Source organism: Garra rufa, chromosome 25, assembly GCF_049309525.1.
Source record: "Garra rufa chromosome 25, GarRuf1.0, whole genome shotgun sequence".
NCBI classification, from domain to species: Eukaryota; Metazoa; Chordata; class Actinopteri; order Cypriniformes; family Cyprinidae; genus Garra; species Garra rufa.
This window is the reverse complement of record NC_133385.1, coordinates 18,492,608-18,510,575: the sequence shown is the minus strand read 5'-3', so window position 1 is coordinate 18,510,575 and position 17,968 is coordinate 18,492,608. Positions and strand designations below refer to the sequence as shown.

Sequence of the window (17,968 nt, the reverse complement as noted above, 5' to 3'; positions counted from 1 at the left end):
ATATGACTTCTGATGGATTGCCTCATTTTAAATGCCTAATTATTTATTAACAAATAAAGGGCTCTGTTTTAGAGCATAAATCATGAAGTAGAGCACAAACAGAGGACTTTATTTGATATTTATATGATTAAAGAACATAAAGCACTCTTTTTGTAATACAATTACCTGCAAATTCGGAGGGCGCTGACTACTAGGGCTTTTCCAAATGTCATAATTCATCTCTTAAAACTCAACGTAATTGAGAATGAAGTGGGAGGACTTTTCTTTCCCTTTTCTTCCTCTGTTTTAAAACATCACATTTAAGGCTTAACTCTTAAATCCTCTTCATACACCACAGTATCCCTGAACTCGGTGACTCTGCTGCATTGCGTTGGATGGATGCCCTGCCCTAACTTAAGAAACTCTGTGTTGGTTATGATGCTGAGGTCATGCTGGAGCAAAAAGCTGTTTCTGGCTTGTTTTGAGTGAGTATGTGACTTTATGTTTCATAATCTGTTTGTATGATGTTAATTCTAATTTATATAATGACATAATTACGAAAATACTACAGCAGCAGCATTACAGCAAAGACATATTTGGGGTGAGATTAGTCAATGACAAAACAGTCCCCTGTGACTAAAAAATGAATGTGTTAAAAGAAAACAGTAAGCAGAAATAACAGCAAATGCCAGTATGTATAGCAGACTGTACATTTAGTTTAATTAGAGCAGTTTTGTTGAAATTGTTTCAGTCTTTTCTTTACAGTGAGCAAACAGGCATTCACGCATCAGCTGCTCAGAAGTATGAATAAACAACAGAGCGTCGCACACACCTTTTGATTCCCACAACTTTAGTTCCCACCGCTCAGGATGTTTTCTGGTTGTGCAAATTGATTCCTTGAGTAAAAGCGGTTAGCAAATCGTTGTATTTAGTCAGTTGGTGAACATGAACGTGGTTAGCACATAGTTGCTGATATTTGATCTGCCTAAATGTTGTACAATAAATAGTTCTCAAGACCCCATTTAATCAAAATTAGAGTTTTGTGGGTTTTAGTCCATGTGCGTTAACTTTAAGAAATTCTATATGCTAAACGTTAAAAAAAGTATGTTTTTTCTTTCGGTAAAACTGAGCAAAACTGATGACTCATCCTGCACTACACAGATTTTCGTCCAATCAGATCGATAGAGTCAGAATGCCCGCCCCTTAACACCACCTGCAACTGACTAGCAAATCATGGTTCATTTTTGTGATTTAACTACTGCTGCACTGGTCAGATTTCATTCCTATGTTGACATATTTCCAGTTAAGTAAATGTGGGTGGGACATATTAAAAAGCTGATCTTTTTTCATTTTTAAATAGCCTATTGACTTCAGGTGCATCAACAATGAGCTATGATGTTTTATTTGCTTGTTTCTAGAGAACATCTGATTAGATAAAAATCAGTGCAGTGCTCCAGAAGTCATTTTTTTTTATATATATATTTTCCCATACATGTGACCATGGACCACAAAACCAGTCTTGAGTTGCATGGGTATATTTGTAGCAATAGCCAAAAATACATTGTACGAGTCAAAATGGTCGATTTTTCTTTTATACCAAAAATCATTAGGATATTAAGTAAAGGTCATGTTCCATGAAGATATTTAGTCAATTTCATTCCATAAATATATCAAAACTTAATTTTCCATTAATATGCATTGATAAGAACTTCATTTGCACAACTTAAAAGGCAATTTTATCAATATTTAGTTTTGTTTTTTTTTCACCCTCTAGATTTTCATAGTTGTATCACGGCCAAATATTGTCTTATCCCAACAAAAAAAAAGTACCCTTATGACTGGTTTTGTGGTCCAGGGTCGCATATGTTTTCCATACATATGTTAACCGTAATTTTTGTCTTAAGAGTGGCTGCTGCCATTTGTAAATTTTATGGGTCTGGCTTCTGGTCTCATCTGCGTCCAGCTAGTTTTGCTGCTTGATATTGCAAATTGCTGTCTTTCCATATTATTTTAATGTATTATCTTAATTATGAACAAACTAGGTTGAAATGCAAACAGTTTTACAGTTTACAGGACGTTGTTATTCTTCTTGCTATTTCCCTATAGCGGCTAATAAACTTAAAGTCTCGCCCATAGACTTGCTTGCACGTTTAAAAAAACGTGAAATTTAATACACATGAAACGGAATAAAAACCCACAAAACTCTAATTCTAGCTTTTAAACATAAGGCAACGTAAAACAAATACATAGTGTTGGTATTATAACATTAGTCGGCACACAGTGGACATCTCAGTCTATGCATTGGTTAATTAGTTATAATTTGGTAAGCTGCACCTTACAAGCTATTCTCCATGTGAGGCAATTAGAGAGTGAGGCGATCATAACACTACACTAGTATAATTTACATGCGTTCCTCTCTTATGAAGAGAGAACATTCGTGAAATCAATAGAGGCGAAGTGTTCCCTGAGTTCGCGCCATTACGATTCCGAAATCGTCCAGTCAAACAAGTGACTCGCAAACAGGTGCGTTATCCGAGTCCTGGCTGTGCATTGAACTCAATCCGGTGTCCGAGTCATCATCATTGGTGCATGTTTTTGCCAGTCCCCTCGCCTGCTCGACCCAAACATTGTCTTTGTCTACGCAAGGTTCAGTTTCTCCCTCATCTTTGCTCTCATCTGCCTCTTTCACTTCCAGCTCGTCTAATCTGTGAACCTTCTCGAGTAATTCCCTCAACTCCTTTTCCTTCGCGTCCAAAATCTCCTGACTCATATCCAAGTCGCTCTTCACCGTCTCCAGATCGGTGTTCAAACGCAGCCCGATGTATAAACTCGTATCCAGTTGTGTTTTGATCCTCTCCTCCTCTAATTGGAGTTCATTGTCTGTTAGGAGGTCCGGAACATCTGGGATCGGCTCCTCTGGTTCCTCAGGGACCGAAGTCACCTTGAGAACCGTTTCTTCTCCGGTGCTCTCCGCGTCTTTGTTGGAAAGCTCCTCTTGTCGCCGTCTCATCCACCTGTGGTTGAGTTCTTCTTGTATTTCGCCTGTAAGTATCTCCATCAGAGCTTCCCTCTCGGCTAGTTCCTCCTGAAGTTGAATGACTTGGTCGCAGCGCGACGCGTATTCCTCAAACTGCGCATAGGACGCGTCCGGATGCGCGCTGGAGTCGGTATCCAAGCCTTGGTCCAGCAAATAAGTGTCTTGCACGTAGTTCACTCCGTGTATTTTCATTCTGTCAAAGTGAACTTTTGATTCGTAGCGTTCGATTTCACTATCCAGCTCTTTTATTCGCTGTATCTGCTGTCGGATAGTATGATCCTGGGAGATAATGAGATGTACGAGCGTTTCCATTTTCTCCCCAGATTTGTCTTTCGAAGCCTCTTCTTTTTTCCTGTTAATTTTGTCAAGTTTTCTAAACGCCTTCCGCACAATCCTCCGCTGTTTGTCCTGTGAAATCTGCATGGTGGCTCTGGTGGTGCAAGGGCTCTCTTTGCTGAGCACGACCCGTGCTTCTGCGCTCCTCGGTCCGCTGTTGGGCAGCGACGCGTCGCTCCTGACCAGAACGAAGCGTACGTTCTCCTGCTCGTCGCCCCAGGCGCTCCACAGCCGGAGGATTTTAGTTTTATTCGGCAGAGTCCGCTCAAACCCTCTCCATTTCTCCACGATGCAGTACGACTGTGGAGTGCCGGTGAGCATCGCGGCTTTCTGGAAGTTCTGGTCCTCCAGCAGCACTCTGACTACGTCCGCGCAGGTGGTGCGTCTGGACAGCCCGGACACCAGCTTCTCCTCCCGGCATACCCACACCGAGATTTTGCTCTCTTCTTGTTCCATGATCGTTCACATCGAGGTCCCCGAAACCGGTTTTACTTTCCACTCTCACATTGACGCGTTAAAAACTTTGTGAACTAGAGAGATGACTCGTCCTGCGTTCTCGTCGCCGTGTGTTGAGGGTTGTGTTTGTCTCTGAACTACAGCAGCGTGTTTCTGGCGCTCAGGCACCGCCCACACCTCACATGACATTACACTCCAACTTCACTCATGATAGGTAATAATGCACTCAGATCGTCAAACACATGCTGTGAATATAGTGGCTAGTTGTCACCTTTTCACTACATTTACGACATCATGACTCAAGTCATTTTTGAAACCTAAAAGTAATAGCCTACAAAAATATTGAATCTTTGTCTGACTTACAAATACTGTAATTCAAGGTTTTTTAAACTAGGGTTCGTTTTGAGTCCACAAAAAGCTAATAATTACGTCTTTAAAAATGTAAAAATTTTATTTTAATTATTCATTAAAATATAAATCAAAGATACACAATTCTGTCTATAAATGGTTTATTTTAATATATAATATTTGATAACATATGTTATATATATATATATATATATATATATATATATATATATATATATATATCAAAATAAAACACCTAATAAAAAAGTTGACATATTTTATTAGTTTATCTGCATGCATTTATCAGAGGATGAAAAGCTAAGTTACATCATAAAAAATGTAAAATTAAAATAAATAATTAAAAAAATCTTAATAAAATGCTTGCTAAAAAAGTTGACTTTTTTTTTGTTTGCCTGCATGTCATTAACATTGAGAATGAAAAGCTAATGATTATATCATAAAATATTATGAAAATAATTAAAAATTAAATCTCTTACTTAAAAATGTTACATATTTGATTAGTTTACCTGTGTCGTTGACCAACATCAGAGAATGAAAAGCTAATAATTCTAGAATAAAAATATTAACTAAAAAATAAATAAATATACAAATCTAAATAAAACAGTCACTAAAATTTTGACATATTTTTTTAGTTTACCTACATGCTTTAGCAGTATCAGAGAACCAAAATTATATCATAAAAATTAATAATTAATTTAATTAAATTAATAAAAATTAAATAATTTAATTTAAAATAAAATACATAATTAAAAAAATAAAATACCTTACAAAAAGTTGACATATTTTATTAGTTTACCTGCATGCCATTAACCAACATCAGAAAAATGAAAAGCTAATAATTATAGAATAAAAATGTAAACCTAAAATGAATAAATCTATATAAAACACTTACTAAAAAATGTGGACATGTTTTCTTAGTTTACCTGCATGCATTAGCAGTATCAGAGAATGAAAAGCTAATAATTATATAATAAAAAGTAAATAAATTTAATACATTTAATAAAAAAGTTGACACATATTTTGTCATTAACATTGAGAATGAAAAGCTAATTTTAATTTTATATTTTATTTATATAACATAATATATAATTTATATATATATTAATTTACCTGCATGCATTAATCAGCATCAGAGAAAAAAACAGCTAATCATATCATAAAAATGTTAAATTAAAATATATAAAATTAAAAAAATCTAAATAAAAGACTTACTAAATAAGTTGATATTTTATTAGCTTACCTGCATGTCTTTACCATTGAAAAGCAAATAATGATATCATAAAAATATAAAATTCAAATAATTAAAAACTCTAAATAAAAGACTTACTAAATAAGTTGACATTTTTTTAGCTTACCTGTATCATAGAATGAAAAGTTAATAATTATAACATGAAAATGTAAACTAAAAAAATAATAATAATACAAAATAAATATAAAAATCTAAACAAAAACCCTTGATAAAATTAAAATAAATAATAAACGTTAATATAACTATCAAAACAAAACACTTTGTTTACCTGCATGAATGAAAAGCAAATAATTATATAATCAGAGAATGAAAATAATTCAACAAAATAATTATCATAATTTTTTTATTATTATTTAAAGCTCAAAATAAAACACTTACTAAAAAATGTACATATTTTATTAGTTTCCCTACATGTTATTAACCAACATTAGAAAATTAAAAGCTAATAATTATATCATAAAAATATAAACTTAAAAAAATTGCAAAATAAATATAAAAATCTAAATAAAAACACTTCCTAAAAATGTTGACTTATTTTAGTTTACCTAAATGCCATTAATCAACATTAGAGGAAAAAAGCTAATAATTACCTCATAAAAATGTCTAATTAAAATGAATAATAAAAAATAAATATATTTTATTAGCTTACCTGCATGCATTAAGCAGCATCAGAGGATGAAAAGCTAATAAATATATCATGAAAATATAAAATTAAAATAAATAGTTTTTAAAAAGTCAAAATGAAACACTTACTAAAAAAAATACATATTTTATTAGTTTGCTTGCATGTCATTAACATCAAGAATGAAAAGCTACTAATTATATCTTAAAAATATAAAATTAAAATAAATTATTTAAAAAATACACACACAAAAAGCTTACTGAAAAATGACACATTTTATTAATTTACCTGCATGCATTAACCAACATCAGAGAATGGAAAGCTATAATTATAGTAATAATTATACAATAAACAGTATAATTAATAAACATTGTAATTAATAAACTGCATAAAATTGTAACATTTAAAACAAATGACAACTTGCCCTAATGGGGAAAAAAAGCTTGCCTAACATTATATAAAAATCCCATTGTCCTAAGAACACAGTTCAACAAATAATATATAAAACATTATATAACCTATAATCTTTGTTAATATTATTGGTGTTACCAGTTCTTTAAATTGCAAGTACATGTATTTATGACGTAATGTACATTTGATAAAATATGAGATTTAGACCCTACTGTAGGCCTAAAGCAGTCGACTAGAGGGAGGTTTATTATTATTAGTCTGAAAAAGGTCAGTGACTATAACGTAAATCACTACGCATGTTTTTTTTTTTCCAGCTGTGCGTAACCGGATATTCAGATTTCCCATCGGTCACAGCAGGATTTAGGATGTAATATCCCTAGATGAAAAAGGGGAAAAAGACAACTTTCCTGAAATATGCTGTCAGGATTATATGGAGAGTCCTGTTGTGCTAATATAGACCTGTCAACATATGTCTGTACTACTACTAATGATAATAATAATAATAATATTTATTATTATTGTCCAAATTCACGTGTAACATTGAAAACCAATAATGTAATTTTTTTATTAAAACATAAACTTATATATCGTTTTATTTAGGTAGTTTTATATATATATATATATATATATATATATATATATATATATATATTTGGCATTTTAATGTGGTAATTATTAGCTCTTTTGTTTTTTAGTGACATGCAAGTAAACTAAGATAATATGTAAAAAATATATATATGTATAAGTAAGTGTTCAATTTAGATTTTTTTAAAATTTATTTTAATTTTATATTTTTATGATATAATTATTAGCTTTTAATTGTAATATTGAAAACACACGTGTGTGTGTGTGTGTGTGTGTGTGTGTGTGTGTGTGTGTGTGTGTGTGTGTGTGTGTATAAGTTAATCTTTAAGAACATAATTTATTATTACTGTTAAATGTATTCACTAGCTAATTGAAAATGAATAAATTATAATGTGACGTCTAAATTCACTTGTAGCATTTAAAACCATTAATTTCATTTTATTTTATTATGTATGTATTTATTTTGTGTTTTACTTTTAATTAATTTACAAAAAGTAATATTGTTTGTCAAACAATATATTTTTAGACATATATATATATATATATATGTTGGCCATTTATAAGTAGACCAAATAATCATCAATATTTATTTGTTCTTTAGCTGGCCCAGTGCTCAATGTTCAGTGACATGTAATAATAATAATAATAAAATACATCATAATAAATAAAAAATATATAACATGTATAATAATAATAATTTATAATTATTTTATCATTTAAAAAATTTAATAAAAATTTTATGTAATATATTATTATGTTCAATATGTATTCAGTTTTATTTTGCAAAAGAATAAAGCAATCATGGAAACTAGGGTAGTGTAGGGTTCATAATTTACAATGCACTGCCACCTAGTGGTTGTAAGAAACATTACACATGTAGACTCCAAAACAAGCCACATATTCCTACTGACGAAAATTTGTTTCTCAAAAACGTGTGTGTGTGTGTGTGTGTGTGTGTGTGTGTAAAAAAAAAGCATGCTACTATTTATTTAGTGCAAAAGAGAAAATAGAAACACTAAGCCAATTTGCAGTACAAACACTAAAAGTTTATTTTTTTCACTTTCATCCCCTCAAGGAAAATATACACAACTGAAAACAATTGACATGAGTCCACCTATTAAAAAAAGCTACCAAACGCAACGTTTCAGTGCTCTCCAGACAAAGTGTTCTCTTACTGAAAACAAACAAGAACTGCTTCAAATACATTAGTGTTTTCTTTTAATGCTCGTTTTACTAACAGAGACTCTGCAAAACATGAAAACATGGCTGACAAAACAAACAAAACACAGACTTGTGTGGTAAATAAAACAGATCAACAGTTTGATTCAGATTCAGGAGATATTTTACCCAGAGTAGGCCTAATGACGGCTCTTTAAGCACTGGACTGTCACTCGTTGTAATTAAAGTCGCTTGCCTTTGTGTTCATAAAATCGCTATATATACATGACACCATAACCAACTGCTTTCTCACGGTGGATAAGAAATTCCTGATGTGTCAAAATGAAAATATCCTTTCATCGAAATGAGAGAGCAGTAACACTTTCCTATCAGTTTTCGATTTAATTATTTTTCTCCCCGCTTTTAAAATGTCAAAGGCATTATGGTGATAGAATCCAAATCTGACTCACTTTTTTTTTGGTGTCAACAATTTTCTAAGCTGGAAAAACACACAAAAGGCACTTTCAACACCTGTAGCTTTCACTTGGCGTGAACAGAAGTGATAGAATGCGTTTATTTGGTGTACGAGAGAGAGATGTGACCTACTTCACTTAGACTGGCTCGACAAAAAAAAAAAAAACGCGGTACAAAATACATACGTGTACTTCATGTGAGGTTATATAGCCTACTTTTACTCACGATTAGACGAAGTCTGCGATGATGAACACTAAGGCACGATATGCTTTGGTGGTTTTGCTATGTAAGTTCCCTTCTTATGTATACTGTTCTGATATGAGAAGTTTCTTAAAGCTGAAGTATGTCTTTTTTTTTTTTTTTTTTTGCGATAATCCTCCATTTTTGCCATAAGAACGGGTGTGGCCGTTTGTACATTTTATGGGTTGTGGCTTCCGGTCTCATCTGCGTCCAGCTATTTTTAACTGTACAAAACATTGTTTTGCCTTTTGATATTGCAAGTTTTTGTATTAACCATATTATTTTAAGTATGGCTTGTAGTGCAAACAGGTTTACCGCTTATTGCACGTTGTTCTTCTCCTTATTTCTCTATGGCGGCTAGTGACTACCCAACCGAAAAGGCATGTCACATGACCATTTATGCAGGTACCACCATAGATATGTATTCCCTATTATTTAGATTGCGGACGCGTCTATGTGCTTAGAACGAATGGGGGGAATCTATCTATACAACAATGAGCATGATGTTATTGTTTACAAGGTCGTCAAGGATACGCAGAGCCAATGTGGACAGCCATGCCATCGTTTTCAAAAGTCTCAGTTTTGGTCCGTTTACACTAAAATGCAACCCCAGAATTTTCAAACTAAAACAGGGTCTGCAGCTTTTTCTAAAATCTCAGTTTTTGAGGGTCAAAACACCGGTGAAGTGTAAACGGCAGGCGTAACCGTAGCAAAAGTAAAAAAAAAAAAAAAAACGCACTAGTGTAAACGTAGCCTAAGTGGATAGTGCCACCTCATGGAATTTAAAAAAATATATAGGCCCTGTTTACACTTGTGTATTTTATTTTTTTAAAACAGTGTTTTAAAATGAAAACGATCCTCATCTACACTGGTGTTTTCACTGCGCTTCAGAAACAATCTCAGTCTACACTACGCAACCGAAAACACGTCACGTGACCATTCAGGCTGCATACATCAAGGATGTTTTAATTTAAGAGAAATAACCATAATAAAATTGACTCTTATTCTTTGGGGTGTAAAAATTCTTTTTTTACTTTGCAATTTAACGGCTACTTTTCTTAAATGAGCCTCCGAACTAGTGTGTTTTCTTGTTTCAAAATGAAAGCGATCCTTGTCTACACTGGCGTTTTCACTCCGTTTCTGAAATGATCTTGGTTTTGGTCTGTTTACACTGAAATGCAAACCCAGGTCTGCAGCGTTTTCGAGGGTCAAAAACAACGGAGTAGTGTAAACGACAGGCGTAACCGTAGCAAAAGTTATGCTATTTTAAAAATGAAAATGCATTAGTATAAACAAATCCTAAGTGGATAGTGCCACCTAATGGAATTTCTGAAACAAATATAGGCCCTGTTTACACTAGTGCGTTTTCTATTTTAAAATGAAAACGATCCTCATCTACACTGGCGTTTTCACTCCATTTCCATTTCATCTCCGTCTACACTACACGAAAATGCTTACACTAAAATGCAACCCTGGAGTTTTTAAACTAAAACGTGGTCTGCAGCATTTTCGAAAGTGTCCGTTTTCAAGGGTCGAAAATGTCGGAGTAGTTTAAACGACAGGCGTAACTGTAGCAAAAGTTATGCTTTTTAAAATGAAAATGCACTAGTGAAAACATAGCCTAAGTGGATAGCGCCATCTCATGGAATTTCAAAAATAAATATAGACCCGTTTACACTAGTGCGTTTTCGTTTTAAAATGAAAACGATCCTTGTCTACACTGGCGTTTTTACTCCATTTCAGAAACGATCTTAGTTTAGGTCTGTTTACGCTGAAAGGCAACCCCAAAGTTTTCAAATTAAAACGGGGTCTGCAGCCTTTTTAAAACTCTCCTCAAAAACTCTAGAGTAGTGTAAACGTCAGGCATAACCGTTATGCATTTTAAAAAGAAAATGCACTAAGTGTAAGCCTGAAACACAACCCCAGAGTTTTCAAACTAAAATGGGGTTTGCAGCGTTTTCGAAAGTCAAAAACACAGAAGCAGTGTAAACGACAGGCATAACTATTGCAAAAGTTATGCGTTTTAAAATAAAAACATGGCCATAGTTTTCGAAGCTTTCCGAACTTCATTAATGGAACGCGTAGCCCCGCCCCCAACTCACACTATTGGTCAAATCAGTGTTTAGGTGGGTTGTTCAAAACAAATGGTGGAAATGCTTATAGTTTTCACATAAACTAACCGAAGAATGGTTTTACTCACGGTCTCTGCATATTAAGCTGGGTTAGGAGGATTTTGAACAGAAAAAATACATACTTCAGCTTTAAATGCAAAGAAAATTCAGATGATGAATTTTATTATGTTTCTGTTACTGTGACTGAGTGTTTTAGTGTACTGGAACAGCCCGTGTGCATTGTAAGGCAGGTAGTTCCACATAAATAATACAGTACCTTTTTATGCTCTTTCATTAACGTTAAATCGACTAAAGGTCAAAAAATACCAGGGGCGAAGTCTTTGAAATAGTTCAGTGTGAGAATAAAAGGTTGAACAACAGAGAAAAGCTTTCACGTACTATGACAATACGATTTGATATAAGCAACGTTCTTTGAAAAACACATTAATGTTGGTTTAAAACATCAACCGAGTTAAACAGACGTCTGAACGAAGTAACAAAGCGGTACCGTTTCACCCGCACGCCTGGTTAAAGAAAAACAAACACCAAAACACAAGTGATAAACAAATAATAATGTAATTATTCATTCCAGACCTCACCCAAAACGTGACAAAGCCTTCTGGGTAGGACTGATAGAGGCACAGCCACTTAACATGAGGTCGTGAGTCATTCAAAGGCTTTCTTAGTCCGTTAGGCTTTGCCACCCGTGGCGGTCGTCAGCTGTGTAGCCTGAAAGCTTCAGCGAATATAAAGTCTCCACTGTTGAGTTTTTTCTCGCTCTCTGTGGGCAGCGGGTCGCTGGCTGTCTGCTCTTAGTGTTACTCGTGCGAGTGGAGGAGATTCAGTCTTTGACCAGTCTGTAGATGTGATGCTGAGCCCCGTGCTCGCTGTTGGAGACCTCGAACACGCAGGCTATGCACAGTAGGGTCTCTTGAGTTTCTCTGTTGGTCACCACCTGCAGGAATGGATGCTTTTAGCGTTCGGCAACACAAATTCATTTGCACATGTGTGTTTACAAATGATGTTGGACCTACCAATAGGATGGTAAAGTTTTCTAGTACGCTGTTCATCATGTACTTCTCAGGCAGGTGCTTGAGCTTGTGGATGAAGTTGATCATGTATTCACACATTGGAGATCGGTTGATCTTGTATACGAAACGGCCGTTCTCAAACCGCGCATACTCCGTCTAGAGAACAAAAATCAAATATTTAAACGAGAAAGAATATTAAATAATACTGTTTTTATTTTATAATATATTTAATCTAATAATAAAGTATTTGTAATTATTTACAATTACATATATAAAAATTCAAAACATTTTATGTATTACATTTCACAATATGTACACAATATTTCATAATTATACTATACTAAATACAAAGTCTAATTTTATTATATTAAATAGATAATACTGAATATAATTTTAAATATTACAGTATATACACAATAGATTACATATTTTAAATGTTCATTCTGATGATTTTAAATATTAAAATATCACAAATAAAAAAATAATAAATGAACTTGAAATGAAAAAGCTAATATTTCACAATAACAATATATTCATGTCTCTAATTTTATTATATTTTATACTTGATATATTAAACATGATTTTAAATATTACAATATCACAAATAAAAAAAAAATTAAATAAACTTTAAAAATTAAGTTCACAAAATATATTTCAGTAAGCAAATACAGTATTTCACTATATTAAATACAGTCTAATTTTAGTGTATAAAATTATTTTAAATATGACAGTATCACAAAATTCACCATATGTAAATACAATATTTCATAATTACACTACACTAAATACAGTCAAATTTTATTACATAAAATTATAATAAATAACATTAGATATGATTTCAAAAGTTACTGTATAATTTACATAAATACATGTTGTTACATTATATTTTTTTCAATTTCACAAATACAAAAAATAAATATTAATTGAACTTAAAATTAAGTTAATGAAAAAGTTTATTTATAGTTAATTATTTCACAATAACATTATATTAAATACAAAGTCTCCCATTGTATGCTATAAAATGTTATTCAAATAATATTATAACAGATAATACTTAATATTTTAAATATGGTTTAAGATATTACAGTATATACGTTACATTTTGATGATTTTAAATATTACAATATCACAAATAAAAAAAATTAAACTTTAAAAATAGGGATGTTAACCGATGACCGTTTGACCGGTGGTTGACCGTATCAACGTTAACCGGTCAAAGTTGTCGGTAGTCGGTTAAAAAAAAAGTGCCGGTGCGTCTTTTACGCATTCTGAAGGTGCCTGTTTTATCCATTGGTTTTATCATGTTGCAGTCTATTAGGCAACATTCCGCATAAGATGGGCTTAGATTTGGAAATACATTACATCTACATTTCAGTGGTAACCGATAAGGTGATGATGATCATCGTCTTTCTTTATTATGGTTAGCAGTTCCTCAACTAAAGCGGCGTCTCTTCGGAGCTGTCATTTTCTTAAATGAGCAGTGGCAATGTTTCAAATGAGCTTCTAACCTAGACAAACGCCTTTATTTTCAAAGCGATCACCTTGTACCCAAACCATTTGAAACTAAGGAGCCATTTGTCCTACGATTACATACAACAAGCTCTTCGGCGCCGCGTTTGCGGGACTCATGTTTCGCGCTGTCTGGGATTTTAAAAAAGTGACATGAGTGTGTAACGCTCTAACCCGGATAACTATTCAAGTTAGTGAAATGAAAGAGATAGAAAACGGCAAAGTTGGTAATCCACACATTTAATGGTTGGTACATGACAACGCGCCCCTCTCATACATGAGAGTTTAACTCTTTCTTGGCGTTACAAAATAAAAGTGAAGGCAAAATAATAGCAAGAAGGCAGAGCGAACTTATCATCTGTATGGTTCTCATTAAAACAGTCACGTAGTCATTCTACGTCATCTCCACACAGCGTGAGTTATATGTTACGTGATCAGTCTCTTAAAGGGCACCTCACAATATAATGTAATGTATGCAAAAACATAGCTTTGGCCGTTACAAGTGGCAGTGTGTGCGTGTGTGTGCGGGAGGCAGAGCGGCAGAGAGATGCGACAGAGTTGCGAAATTGCAGGCGCGGCTCGAAATGGCTGTTATTTCAAATAGCGTACCATATTTTAAACTAATCGGTTAACCGGTTTCAACCGGCTAATGAGGCTCGGTGGTCGGTCAAGAAATTTTTTAGTTTTCGCCATCCCTATTTAAAAATTAAGTTCACAAAATATATATTTCAGTAAGCAAATACAGTATTTCACTATATTAAATATAGTCTAATTTTAGTGTATGAAATATAATAGATTATACTTATATTGTACTAAAATGATTTTAAATATGACAGTATCACAAAAAAATTCACCATATGTAAATACAATATTTCATAATTACACTACACTAAATACAGTCAAATTTTATTACATAAAATTATAATAACATATTAGATATGATTTTAAAAGTTACTGTATAATTTACATTTAAAAAATACTTATTGTTACATTTTGATGATTTTAAATTTTACAATATCACAAATAAAAATATATATTTTAATTAATTAAAAAAATGAAGTTAAAAAAGTTAGTATTTTTTCACAATATGTAAATATAATATTTCATAATTACACTATATTGAATACAGTAGAATTATATAGCCATATTAATATGGAGTTAAATAACTAAAAACATATATATATACATATAGATATATAGATACAGTAAATTGAGTTTACTTTCAATATGACAACATTGTGATGTTTATGAACATCTTTTTATACAGAAGCTTTATTTTATTAATTTCTCACTCCTCACCTCAACTTTTTCAACCACTTGTTTCCCGAAAGAGCAGACTTTTGTGGAGCAGGTAATGGTCATGTTCTCCGAGCTCTCGTATTGACTGGTTACACCATAAAATGCCCCAGAATCCTCCAGGATGTTACAGTTGAGGTCGGCCTGCGGACACATCAGATAAAAGCTCAGTCACAATGAATAAACAGATGGAGAGAAAACACTGACACAAAAGCGCTGAATTCCACCCCAGGGTTTGCATACAGTTGGCCAAATAAATGAGTAATTTGTCAGACGCTAATAAATTAAAGGTGATTTATGTCAACAGTAAACTACTTTAAACTGTGAATATGACAACAGGCTCTATTCACAAAGGCCACACACCTGGATTCTCTCTTCAGCTGCATTTAAAGATTTTGTTTTAAACAGAGGTGGGTAGTAACGAATTACATTTACTTCGTTACATTTACTTGAGTAAATTTTTGGGGTAACTTATACTTTTAGAGTATATTTAAAGATACTCAAGTACATTTATAGTGAAAAAACTTTACTTTTACTTCGCTACATTTGATGGCGTTCCTCCGTTACTGTCCTCAGAAACATGTCGTTGGAATTTTCTGATAAAACTGCGTTAATGCTGCTTTGTGTTCAGCCGTTACTAGGGAACCGTAGTATTTCAGCGCTCCTAGAGCGCCCCCTCGTGACAGAGAATGAATTTTTCATTTCCAATACATTTTTTTTTCAGCTGTTTATGGTCAAATGATTGCAATTATCGACCCATAATTTTATGCAGCAAACACAGAGTTGTAAATGTAAAAAGTTAAGGAGCCTTCTAAAAATCTAAACAAGTACAGTAATATTTGTTTTAAATAAATGATATACTCAATTTATCCCTTTTAATGTTATAAAGGATGAAATGCCATAGTGTAAGATATTTTGTTTTTGTGAAACTGTATCTGAATTCTAAATCATGCCATTTTATGGCTTAATATTCTACTTTACATTGTCCAATCCCATTACTGTTCATTTTACTTTTGCAGATCTTAAAAACTGTCATAAATTGTTTAAATTAATATTTAAAAATTCTGCAGATACACTTAATGAAATAAATATAATGAAATAAAATTACTTCCTTGATATTTGTTTATATTTGTGTATTAAAAACATTTCTTGATTAGACTCCTATATGATTTTCTATATTTAAAAAAGGTATTTTTTTTATTTGGGCTAGTTAAATTAATTTTAGGGCTACCAAAATCTGAAGAGTACCTGCCCGAAGGGCTACCAGAAATTTTTTAATTTTGCTAGCCCTATATATATATATATATATATATATATATATATATATATATATATATATATATATATATACACTTTACTTCAGCCTATGTTTTCAGGGAGTTTCCAAACAGTTTGAAATTCAGGGTTTTCACTTCATATCAATCAGGTCAGAAGTAACTAGCTACTTGAGTACTTTTTCCATCGAATACTTTTTTTTACTCTTACTCAAGTAACTATTAAGATTGTTACTTTTACTCTTACTTGAGTAAATATTTCCATAAGTACTTGTACTTTTACTTGAGTACAGATTTCGGGTATTCTACCCACCTCTGGTTTTAAAGCAGTAAGTACGTTATCAGACATTTTTTTGCACAGTCTCAGAGATCTGATTATTGCCATAATTACATAGACATAAAAAACGTTAAAAAATCTGTTAATAAAAAAGATTAACAAGACCAGCACAGACCGCCATTTAAAACGAGTATCTGATGCACGAGTGTAATAAGTGTTAACCTCCAGAGAGCGGTGTTTGAATGTGTGTACAGGATGTGGTGGTCTGGTCGGCTCACGCGCTTGCACCTGTCGCTCAGAGCGGCAGGTGTTCAAATAAAGGCTCCCTATCAAATCCAGCATCAGCAGTATTAAAGGACAGCGTGCGCTGTGTTTCACATTCAGACCGCCCTGGATTAAGTACGCCACTGCTGGCTTTAACGCAGCACTTTAATCAAACAGGAACGTGGTGAACCAGTTCAGCTGCCTCAATTTAAACTGATGCAGGTGACCAGTGTATTCAACAGCTAAAGCTCAAATCTACAACAGTGTGGCAGAAACCTACAGAATGCTGATATATGGCTGATTCTTCAACTTTAAGGGGTGCTTTTCATAGGAGTTTATTCTTTAAAGGTCTTTTGTGTGTAGATTTGATTGTTTTACCCTAGTTATCCCAGAATTAGATTCTCAGTAAAAAAAAAAATACAAATTATATATATATATATATATATATATATATATATATATATATATATATATATATATATATATATATATATATACACACACACACATATACATAAAATATATATTTTTTAATAAAACCAAAATTGTCCACGAAACAACTATCTATTATTAATCAATATTTATATTAGATAATATCTTTAAAATTGTAATAATTAATAATATTAGTATTAATTATTAATTTAATAATATCAATATGACATACTAGTAATATTATATTTTTTAAATAAATCAAAACTTCAAGAAACACTCATATTTATAAATTACCAAAATTTTATTATATATTTTTATTATTATTTATTTTATTCTAACTGATATCTTTTAATTTTACTTTACTTTTTTTTTAATTTAAAATTTACATTAAAAAAGAGCCAAAAGTGAAAATAGGAAGAAGAGACAAAATATAGAAATAATGTAAATTAAAAAGTTATATCAAATAATACTGTTTTCATTTTATAATTGCATATCTACAATTAAAAAACAATTAATATATTGCATATTATATAAATAAAATAGCAAAATTACATATTTACAAAATCACACACACACACACACACACACATATGTATATACTATATAGTATAATAATGTTCATATTGTGTGGTACATTTTATTTAAAAAAAATCTACCAATATTTACTTTATTTAAAATTAAATACAAATATACATTATGATTTGTAGTATAGAAATTATTATTTATTTGATATTTAAAATTAAACACAATTAATATATTATATAAATAAAATTACAATATTACATATAGTCTAATAATCTGCATATTATGTGGTACATTTGATTAAAAAAATGATAATTTATATGTATATTTGTATTT

At 32.1% G+C, this 17,968-nt stretch overlaps 2 protein-coding genes across 2 annotated transcripts in view; both read right to left on the bottom strand.

The window, feature by feature from the left end:
• Window positions 1-675: 675 nt before the first annotated feature.
• rassf10a (Ras association domain family member 10a) lies at window positions 676-3,914 on the bottom strand. The gene has a single exon (XM_073831930.1). It carries the CDS (start codon window positions 3,806-3,808, stop codon window positions 2,480-2,482), a length of 1,329 nt encoding a protein of 442 aa, XP_073688031.1. The 5' UTR covers window positions 3,809-3,914; the 3' UTR covers window positions 676-2,479.
• A 5,480-nt stretch (window positions 3,915-9,394) lies between these two features.
• Window positions 9,395-17,968, bottom strand: part of LOC141301277 (transcriptional enhancer factor TEF-1-like) — a 67,742-nt gene continuing 59,168 nt past the window's right edge. Inside the window, exons 9-11 of the mRNA XM_073831530.1 lie at window positions 14,867-15,007; window positions 12,062-12,214; window positions 9,395-11,982 (exon numbers count right to left, since the gene is read on the bottom strand). Coding sequence (XP_073687631.1) covers window positions 11,869-11,982; window positions 12,062-12,214; window positions 14,867-15,007 — 408 coding nt within the window. The 3' untranslated portion in view covers window positions 9,395-11,868. The remainder of the gene's footprint in view (window positions 11,983-12,061; window positions 12,215-14,866; window positions 15,008-17,968) is intronic.